Consider the following 10,889-nt stretch of genomic DNA (forward strand, 5'->3'; position numbering starts at 1 on the left):
GGACCAGGGAAGCCAGGAATAATGGAAAAGTCATATAAAAGCCTAGATACAGGGCACCTGGGTGGCTCAGTTGGTTGAGCGTCTGACTCTTGATCTCACCTCAACTCTAGCATCCTGAGTTCAAGCCCAGGGTTGGGCTCCACGCCCAGCGCGGAGCCTACTTTAAAAAAGAAAAAAACAAAAAAACAAAAAAAGCCTAGATACTATCTCAGGCTCTTCAGTGAACTAACTGCCACCTTAAAAGCAATTTATTTCTATACTTCAACTTCTTTACCTGTATTAAAAACGGAACTGCACCAAATGATCCGACATTCAGCCTCACTGATCTCACTCCCCAGCTGTATCCACCTGGCAAACATACACTAGGGATGGCGTGCTCAAAAAGAAGCCATGGGATTGGTTTAAGGGGAATAGGGATGAGAAGACTCACTACCCCCACCACTGTAAACATTCTAATTTGTGTATGTATAGCTCCTAGCTTTGAGTTTATAACTTCTGAAGTACGTGAACTTTTGCATAGCTTTTCTTCCACAAAGACAATAAACCTCACAAAGGTAGGGAATGTTTTCAATGTTATCTCCATACTGGCTCACTCAGAAAGGCCAATGGTTGGGAGGTATCACAATCCCCTGACTCAATCAGGAGAGGGCAAATCAGTAGTATCCTGAGTAGCTGAAAACATATTTGGAAAACTTCTGATTAAGGAGAGAGAATGAGTTAGATACCGAGAACAACATTCCTAGTCCAGTTTAGAATTGCCCTTCCCCCTCAATAAGATGGAGAGTTCTCTGGAATGTCTAGGTCTACTGGACCTTGTTTATTTTCCTTGATGCACACTCATTCGAGAAGCCAATCTCGTGTGGGGAAACATACTCTCCTACTCAATGCTGGGCAAAATGGGCAAGCAGGCTACCACATATGAATGTTGGTGTGTGTCGGGGAGACAGGTGTGAGTTTGTCAGTAACGGTCTTTTCAATAATACATTCAACAAGCAGTTTTTAACTTCTAGCGGCAGGATTCTGGTGATGCTTGGGAGGTGGTGAGAAAGAAGTCACTCTGCCTCCTGCTGGCCACAAGCAGAAAGGCTTGAGTTCCTTTTGGCTTATTACTAGAGGTCCCATTTCTCCTTCACGAACATGAGAACTTGTGAAGGAACGGAAGACTGAAAGGGAAAAGGAAGAGTGGGCTTCTCTTTTTTGCTCAGCGTGAACTAAGCTCGAGGTGTTAATACACTATGTAGATCACATTCCTCATTTTGTGAGCCAAACCTGAGGCTGATGCATCTTCTACGTTAGCCACAGAAACAGAAGGATAGACAGGAGTCAGGAAAAGCCCGCATCTGTATGCTAACATCCCTATTCCCTCTCCCTGAGTGATGGAAGCCGGGAGCCCAGTCACATCTCGTATTAAGGGCCCCTGTTCTCATTTAGAACTCAGGGCCCCACACCAGCTTCTTCCCTGAATGGAGTCTTCAGTTTCATTTTCTTCCCTTTCCCCAAGCCCCAATAAAACACACCAACTGCTTCAGAATATTTCTGGGTTGTGTTTTTTTGTGGGTCGTCGTCTTCTTTTTTTATTTCAAATACTGAAAAAGTCTCCTGGGCTCTGTGGGGCTCCCCACGCTCATGGCCCCCTTTCCCCACACTCACTGCCCTTCTCCGCACAGCAAATCTATTCCAAGGACAGCACTTTTTTCAATGAACAATTAACATTGTGTTCTCAGCTTGCTCTGCAGAACCAGAGGAGCTGTTTGCATCTGTCATATTTAGATGGACAGTTTCTTTCATCTGACACCAGATCCCCAGCCACATCCAAGCAAACAAGGCATTTTTCTACAGAGCTGAATTAGAACTCCTCATCTGGAGTCTACTCCACTCCTTCCCCTCACACCCATCCCACACCAGCCACATGGTTAGGAAGGAGGATAGTCAGGAATGTTTTTATCAACTCCAAGCCCTATTTCATATCCCCCACAAATTTCCCACCCCACCCTCTCAAACACCACACCCGCACCCCCCCACCCCCTCCCATCCCCGCCAGGATTTCACTGAGATTTCTCCCAACAGTTATTTGGAAAAAAGGTAAAACAAAAAAGGTTCAGGGTCTTGGTGCTCAGCCCAAGGGGCTCCATGCGCTGGGACACCGACGGGCAGGGGCTTCTGCCTCTCCAGCCCGCGCCCGAGCCACCTCCTGACCCCTGGCTGCAAAAGCAGGGAGGGGCAGGAGCCAGCACAGGACCCAGGAGGGCAGCGTCTCAGGATCTGGCGGAGCCCCGGGCAACATCATTCAACTTGGCCACTGCGGACGAACACAGAAGAAGAAAAAGAAAACACTGTCAAGTAATAAGGGAAAAAACCCGAAGTTCCATCCCAGTCCCTACCCCAGACTCTTCCATACTTAACAACCATTAGGCTACCTGGCACAAGCCTGAATCCGATCTGCAGAGAGTTGGGAGAGAGACAGACAGAGAGACAGAGAGACAGAGAGACAGAGAGACAGAGGAGAGGAGAGGAGAGGAGAGGAGAGGAGAGGAGAGGAGAGGGAGAAGGGGGAGGGGAGAGGGAGAAAGAAAAAGGGAGGAGGAGCGGGAAAGACGGAGAGAGAGGGAGAAAGGGGGAGAGGGGGAGAAAGGGGGAGGGGGGAAGAGAGAGGGAGAAAGAGGGAGAAAGGGAGAGAGAATTTCAGTTTTTCCTATCCACAAAACAAAGTGTTCTCCGTCTTTCTGGAGATACCCATGAAAACAATACAGAAAATTCTTTAGACAAGATCAAAATAACTGGAGGTTTGCAGGGCTTATGCTGCCTGGCTTACAGCAGGCTTGGCTCCACAGGCATGGCACAGCCACTTGCAGCAGCAGAGACTGACGAGGGCACACAGTGATGAGGAGGTGACGGCATGGAAGCCAGGGCCCGACAATACACATGTTGTTCTGAGTGGATTTAATAATCTAGGTTTAATCAAAGTGATCTGGATTTGGAATTGGGAATGACCCTTCTCTGCCAGGGAAGTGATGTTATTTCATGCTGTGGAAACAGGTGGCAAATACAGAAATGTGGCTTGTTTGTTTTCTTAGCCTTGAAGATGACCAGGTGGAGAGAGAGCAAGGGAGACCAACAGTTTTCTGATTTCCCTATTTCTTCTATTTCTTCCTAGAAAACAGACTTGTGACCTCAGTCTTGAGGATTCAAGTGACCAATAGAGAGAGCAGCTCAGACAGAAAAGAAAAAAGTACAAAATTCGAGAAGATCGGAGATGAAGAAAACGTACAAAATTATATATATATTTATATATATAATAACATGACATATCTATGTACAACATGGCTGGGACAGTTGAGGAAACTATACAAGGATGTTCGGCATTTTCCCCTTCCCACACGGACTTTAGACTAAGGAAGACAGCATGAGGAATGGAGCAAGAAACACAAAAGTTATATACAATTACAAGTGACAGTCAAAGGAGTCTGGGGGCCAGGGAATCCAGGGATCCTGCTCTCTCCATTCCTTCCTCACCAACTCTGTCCTATCCAATCTGAGCGATAGCCTGAAAAGTGAATGGCCGGTCAAGAAAGAAGTATACACACCTGCCATCACCCCGCATGCGCATCAGCAAGTTCACGGTCATTCTCATTGGGCCAAATGTTTGGCATATCGGAATTAATGAGGTGAGACGGCAAGAGAGGATTACAGAACCTTGCCCTCTTGAACAGTTAGTTCTCACCCTGGCCCTCTCTGTACTAACTAGCAGTAGGATTCAGGCCAAGTGAAGTAGACTGAAGGTGCCCGCCACCTGCACCCCTCTCCTCCACCTGCTCACGAATCCGCATTGCTGCTTCTCATCCCACGGGAGCTGAGTTACTGAGCTCTAGAAAGGCAGAGATTTCTTGGAGATCTCTCTCCCTGACCACCTCCCCGCACCAGCTTCCTCCCAGGTGAACCATCCCCTAAGAACCTGCCGCTCTCCCTGCGTAGTACCAAGGCCCGGAGGCTGGCTTCAGCTTGTCCCTTTTCTTCTGCTCTCCCTAACAATACACTTGACGTCTGATTACATCTGAAACGTGGGACTCCACCACATGTGCGTGACTGAGCATGTGTCCTCAGGCCTGCAGATGGGCTGCCAGAGCAGCTTTTTGGCAGCAAAGATCCAGACTGGAGGCCGGGAGAGTGGGTGCAGGCAGAGGCAAGAAGCTTCCATAGAAGCTAGCTTCTTAGAACTTTTTCCTTGAGCCTTGAGACCGTGATACTTATGAGGCCCTCTTGACTGAATTTATAACTCCCACATCTCAATGTCCTCTCTCCCCATGTAGTCTTCAAATGGTTCCCTCTGTAGGCTCACCCACAGGTCTTCCCCGCTTAGTTTTACAATGAATAGCAAAGACTTTTTTTTCAGCTGGAGGTTAAACGATTTTTAAATTTGAATCAATCTTATCTATATTCAGTTCTTTTATAGATGAGGAAATGGAAATCCATAGAGGTTAAATGACTTGACCAAAGTTACACATCAGCTCTGCTCAGACAAGTGCAACTAGAACGCAGATAACTTCAAACCCAATGCTCTTCCCACTACCCCATACTTGCAAAAGCAACATACTGGAAGAGAGAGAGAAGGTGCCCATTTCGCGTAAATGATGTTCTCCAATCTTTACATTACTTAGGAGCCAGGGCAAACTGTCAGAGACACTCAATGAGTAAGGGAGGTTAAGTGGGCATTGTAGTTTTAGGCAAGCAAATCACTTTTTCTTTTTGAGGATTCTCTAAACCTGCCATAATGGAAACACGAAGCAATAGCAGCCTAAGGGAAAAAACACTTAGAAGCACAGAAAACAGATCTCATTCAATCTACCTTTCCCAGCTATGTCAGGTTAGCCTCTGGATGTAAACCTACCAAATTATTCCCGAGGCTTAGCCTAACCAATTTTGGGATATTCTCTTCCAAAGGAAAAATCACATCTCCCATTTCTCATACAAAAGAAAAAAGAGCATTTGCAGCATTATCCAATCCTAGTCTCTTATTCCTGGGCCCCTACCTGGGCTACAGTGAGGGTGTGGAAATCTCAATTTAATCAAAGAAATGAACTCAGAACCCCTTTCCAACCCACATCACCTTCTCAGCAGCCCCCAGCAGAATCACAGTCATTTCTGGCTAGCAAGCTGAGAAGAGCTAACTAGGCGCTCATTCCATCCCTGCCTATGATATATAAAAGTCCAGTGGGTGAGGAAGGGGACGGGGGGGGAGGGCCCAGGTTACCCCGCAAGCTTGCTGGTGACGAGCGAGGACTTTCTCTGGGGCAGATCCTGTGGGGTGGGGATGTGGTCACCAGTCACCAGGTTCTTGTCTGGTCCTGCACTTGGCAGCTGCTTATTCTTCATCTTGGCTTTGGCCATGTTGTAGTCTCCTGAGTCAAAGTACTTTTGCTAAGAGACAAGAGGAATGTTTAAGTGAGTGAGGAACTCTGGCCTACCTCAAAAGCAAGGAGACTCACAACCATTATAAACCCTCATCAACTTAGATCTTTCCAGTCTTCCTTGATTAACCTCACGCACACATAGTTCAGCATTAATTACACGTACTTATGTCTTCTCCCCAATGTGTTCTGACTTTTTCAGGTATGTAAGCAGTTTCCTAGCTATTAGGAGTTAAGAGATAGCCCCTACATCCTTCATGCACCCACCAGTACAGGATGGTTCTACCAAATTACTGACTATTCATAAAAGCTTACTGAGGGGTCAGTCTCCAATGGACTTGGTGCGGAGGAAACAAATGATAAGATATAGAGAAGCGTCAATCTGGGGCTATCCTAGCAGTCAGCAGGAGATCAACCTCAAGTCAACAACCTCAAAATTAAAAACGATTCCCTCAGACCATGAATAGAAACTGGGCTTGTTCATGAGGATAATGTACTTTTCCTCTGACTCCCACGGCTCCCACACATGTTCCATGGCTGTGACAGCCTGCCCACGCCTGCCTTGCCTACAGCAAGGTAAACTGCAAATCAGCATCACATCATCATCTGTGACTAACACTCAGTAACTAGGATTCTCCACAGGGATCTGTTTTACTGTCCATTTCACCACACCTAGGAACACACTCCAGTTTAATGACTCACAATCCTCAGTTAGTTTTAGGTACCTCGGGACAGAGAACCCGGGTCAGGAGCTAGATGGCTATGAAGGCAGATTCTCCCTTGGTGAGGAGGACCACTCTGGATGGAAAAATAAGTCTCTTGAGGGAGTACAGTTAATGGCTGGTACTAATTTCAAGGATCTGAAGAAATCTATTTCAAGTTGAAGAAATCTATAGGACAGATGGTTTGATCTTTTTTTGAAATCATGCACCCCAAAATTGAGCTCTAATCTTAAAACATGCAGTCCTAAAACTCCCACCATCTAAACACACAAATGCCTGGGGGAGTCAGCATTTCAGTTTCTAACGTCCTTCTTTCCGTCAATCCCCCAATGCCCCCACACCCAAATGTCTCAACTTAAGCCTTAATATCCTGTATGATACCAAATCAGGGATTTATAATCATTTGCCTTGCTCTTTACAAGTTTCTAATTCTTCTCTGCTACTGCCCAACAACAAAACCTCCAGATAAGCATTCAGGAGAAGCTCTACAGTTCTCATCCCTAAAGCCCCCTTGGGCTCTGAAGTAAGAGTATAAGAGATTGTGTCCCATACCCCCTTCTGGAGTCTCTTCATGAGGAAGTCGGAGCCTCCAGGCTTTTGTCCTAGGCTTGGATATTTGGCCTTTAGCTTTGCCTCCTCAGCTCTCTCAGGGAGAATACCTTCTTTCTCCTGTGTGTCCTGGAGGAAACAAAAGGGCCAATTAAATTAAAAACTGAGAAGCAACTGCTTCTAATATCTAATAACTTTTATACTATCAACTTTTCCTAGAGATGCACCCTCTTGTGAACATACTGTCTCTATTCTGCTCCTAAATAAAGCTAGACCTTTGTTCAAATCCCTGAAGCTCAAGATGACTGTACTGTGAGGAAAAACAAAAACAAAAACAACCAAGCTGCTTCTCACACTACACCCAAGGAACCACCTCAGTGACCTGGGAGTACTGGGTTAAAGATAACACCTAAACAAAATACTTCAATCAAGAGCAAACCATAGCTCATTCAGCACAGAAGCTAGGGAAGACAGAGAGAAAAGAGCTAACCAGGGTTTCTGGTGACCCAAGATGAGTAGCAGTTCTCTGGCAGTCCCTAACACACAGTACAGGTCAAACAGAAAATCAAAGGGGATAATTCTACTGAGATGTTCCTCTTATCCAGAGTCTAAGGTAGTGATCTGATAAGTCTCTCTTTGGAGGAGACCAGAGCTATGTGGCCTTCTCCAAAAATCTCCACCTTAGTAATGGAACAACATCGCTTCAGCATTTCCATAAACATTAGGTAGGAAGGTGACAGGTAAACAGAGATGAAAATGACACTATTGTTAACCCCAGGAGAATTAAGATACAGGAGGCTCACTAGTATTTACCCACAGTTGTTGCCAAAAAGTCAACACCTTCCCAAGTGGGGCAAGTAATGGAAGTTTGGGGAACATGCCAAGAGCGTGTAACCGGTTTGCAGGAGGCTCACACAGTTGTTATTACTCTCTTCTTGCTTTTTGTGAGCCCCAATGCTCTTTTCTTTGGTGACTTTTTACAAGGACCTGAAGCTAAATTGTGGCTCTTTTTAATGGAATATATTCCCTTCCCTTGACAATCCGGCACAGTTACAACCAGGTGCCTTTCATGAACTCCTAAGCTCAGTACTAAATGTTGTAAGTCAAATACAAGCCCCAAAAGAGGCTTACTTGGGGTGTTTTCATCACAGAACTGTGGGTGAACTAAGGCCCATTGCCTTGGAAGTCGGGGGGGGGGGTGGAAAAAGGGTGGCGTCTTTCTTGTCACGACTCTTTCGATGTCTTTTCTAGGTTTAACCTCCATTATTCTGTATGGAACTCTAGTCCTCTTCAAGCCTATTCGTTCCTGACTGTGAGTGGGCAACCGACCACCCCCAAACGTCAAAATAGGTCTCTTGAGAAAGTTGCCGCCTTAAACTAGCCATGATAATAATTACTTCTTCTCCCTTCTCCCAGTGCTGGTCTTTTAAACATCTTTACCTCCACTTCTACCTTTCTGATGCGGGCCCCAGCCTGGTTGTTGGGTCATTTGCCTCCATTAACCAATGATACACATAGCTTCCCGGTACCACCAGCCCCCTTTCATTCACCCAGTCTTTCCAAACACCCGCCCCGCGCCCAAGCTTGGCCAATGATAGCATAGCTTCAATGACTAGAGCGGTAGGCCTCTTGGCCAATCAGGAAGAGCACGGCACTGACAGACAAAGGGCCCAACTAATCAGAGCCAGAGCTGCGAGCTGTGTTGAAGCTCACCCGGCGTGATGCAAGAAGTGGCCAACCCCTGCAGAGCTTGAGACCATGGCGACCAATCCGCACTGCTGGGAGACCGTCTCCCGCCCCCTCACAGTCGCCCCCGGCTCGCCCGCCCGCACCCCCTCCATTTCACCTGCTTCTCCTCGCCGGTCTCCTCCGCAGGGTTCTCTTCTTCTTGTTTCTGGGACATGGCGGGACCAGGACTGTGGAGTGCAGGGGGCCTGGGAAGTCAACCGGAGAAGGGAAGGGGGAGGGGAAACGGGGACAACCTGCGCTGCTGCTTCGGCTCCTGTCAGTAGGTTTGCTCAGTCAAAATGGCGGCCCTTCCCTGTGACGTTGTGGCCGCCCCTTCCAATGAGAGCCAATGGGAATGGGGTAGATGGGGCAATGACGTAACGATCTACCAATAGTCACTGGCTAAAGGCGGGGTCTTTGGAGGCGACAGGCAAGCTGGAACACCAATCTGAAAAGAGAGTGAGCCCCAAGGACCAATTGGAAGCCCGTGGGGGATTTTAGGGGACGGCGCTGCTAGCTTTGGCATTTTTGTTCCTTTGGTGGGAGCAGATATTCTTCAGCTCTGGCACCCGGTGCCCGGAAGGCTTTGCTGAACTTCAAACTGGAGAGCGGAAGGATGGAGACCTTTTATTTTCAGATGGAGAGGATTAAGCTTTGCGCAGTGTTAGGAGAAAATTATCACTCTCCAGAAAATAATTTGGAGGTCAGAGTGCACCTTAAATTGGTACACGTTACTATTGTAATATATGTACTTGGCGTGTGGAACGGAGAGACTGGGACCCCAAACCAAGTTGTCCGCAGAGATGGCTTTACGTTCCATGATTTAACTCATCTGTACAGTTTTATACTTGTTCGGGGTCAGCCCATGGAGAATAAGTTCCTTGAAACGGAAATACAGTTCTAGGTACATACAGTTAACACAAGTTAACGTATCCTGAGTCACAGTTAACAATATTTCTTGAGTGTTGGTGTGTAGATGGTAATGTATTAGTTTTACAGGGGTACGTATAGAGTAAGACAGTCTTTGCCCTTAGAAAGCTTAGTTTAGTGGGCATGTGGGGAGGGTTGTCACAGTGTGCCAGGTGAAACCCAAATCCGTGAGATGAGATTATAGATACTGGAGCGTTAGTTCACATTTTATATTAAAAACATTAATACTGATAACACTGCAAAATTCATATTAAAATGTAATTTTCCAGGCAGCTTCTTGTGACAGCCTTGGGGCTATCTGCTCATTTTTCTGTATAATTAGGTGTACTTCTGGAAAAGTCTGAGAGGCATTGTAATACACAGATTATTATAGAAGGCAAAATCTGGTAAGCATTGAAATAAAAATGTTAAAGTACTTATAAGGGTTCAAAGGAACACTAATTCAGTTTCGATTCCACCCCCCCCCAAAAAAAAAAGACTTCATGAAGGAGGTGATATTTGAAACAAGTTTGTTTGTTTGTTTTAGGAGAGTGTGGTGTTGGGGGGGAAGGGGCAAAAAGAGAATCTTAAGCAGGCTCCATGCCAGCGCAGAGCCTGAAGGGTGGGGGGGCTCAATCCCATGACCCCAAGATCATGACCTGAGCTGAAATCAAGAGCAGGACCCTTAACCAACTGAGCACCCAGGCACCCCTGAAATAAGTTTTAAAGAACTTAGCAGTTTGCTGGGTAAAGATGAAGGAAGGAAGGGTATTCTAGATGAAGGGCTCAAAATGAAGGCCAGAAAAACAGAATTGAATTCAGATATGTAGGGCTTTGAATGCCAGGATAAGGAATTTGTGAATAATTTAGTAATCCATCAGAGACATTTAAGATTTTTAGGCCAGAGACTGGCAGATCAGAACTTCCCTTTCGGAAGATTAATTAGGAGGTAATAAATAAAAATAATTCAGAATTCTAGGCAGAAAGACACCAGAGACCTGGCAGTCTAGCCAGGAGTATACTGCAATATTCTAGGTGGGAGATAATTGGGATTTAAACTGGAAATGTGATAGTTTAGAGTAGAAAACTATGAATCTAATTGAGAAAGTCTGTGGCAATGGAGTCTATGAGATTAACAGCTGAGTGAATATAGGGAATGAGGAGGCCATGTGCTTCAGGGTGACTGCAGAAACAATAAATTCAAGAAGAGGAGTCAATTTGGGAATGGAATCGGAAACAGAAAATGAGGTGTTCAATTTTGACTTTTTAAAACCAGTGGGCTATTTTGTAGAGATATCCAGGCAATGAAGCGTTAGATAAAGACCTCTGAGATCTCCTCCAGAGCTAAAATTTTCGAGGTCTAGGAAATGTAGACCTAGCGTCTGGGAGAAAAGTAGAAGGTAACTATGAATAAAACTTCTTCACATAGGGTGCCTGGGTAGCGCAGTCGTTAAGCGTCTGCCTTTGGCTCAGGGCGTGATCCAGGCGTTCTGGGATCGAGTCCCACATCCGGCTCCTCTGCTGGGAGCCTGCTTCTTCCTCTCCCACTCCCTTGCTGTGTTCCCTCTCTCGCTGG

At 46.1% G+C, this 10,889-nt stretch overlaps 1 protein-coding gene across 2 annotated transcripts; it reads right to left on the reverse strand.

The window, feature by feature from the left end:
• Positions 1-1,533: 1,533 nt before the first annotated feature.
• On the reverse strand, positions 1,534-8,733 carry ENSA (endosulfine alpha). Of its 2 annotated transcripts, XM_045790622.2 has the most exons (4): positions 8,523-8,732; positions 6,680-6,805; positions 5,249-5,415; positions 1,534-2,299 (listed from the first exon to the last, which is right to left on the reverse strand). In XM_045790622.2, the coding sequence occupies exons 1-4, from the start codon at positions 8,577-8,579 to the stop codon at positions 2,284-2,286; spliced, it is 366 nt and encodes a 121-aa protein (XP_045646578.1). In that variant the 5' UTR covers positions 8,580-8,732; the 3' UTR covers positions 1,534-2,283. The 2 variants fall into 2 exon arrangements, with proteins under 2 accessions (XP_045646578.1, XP_087722380.1); XM_087866254.1 differs by lacking the exon at positions 1,534-2,299 and having other exon boundaries at positions 2,924-5,415; positions 8,523-8,733.
• Between the last annotated feature and the right edge of the window lie 2,156 nt (positions 8,734-10,889).

Source organism: Ursus americanus, chromosome 12 (assembly GCF_024610735.1).
Source record: "Ursus americanus isolate L20-20 chromosome 12, mUrsAme1.1.p, whole genome shotgun sequence".
In the NCBI taxonomy this organism is placed as follows: domain Eukaryota; kingdom Metazoa; phylum Chordata; class Mammalia; order Carnivora; family Ursidae; genus Ursus; species Ursus americanus.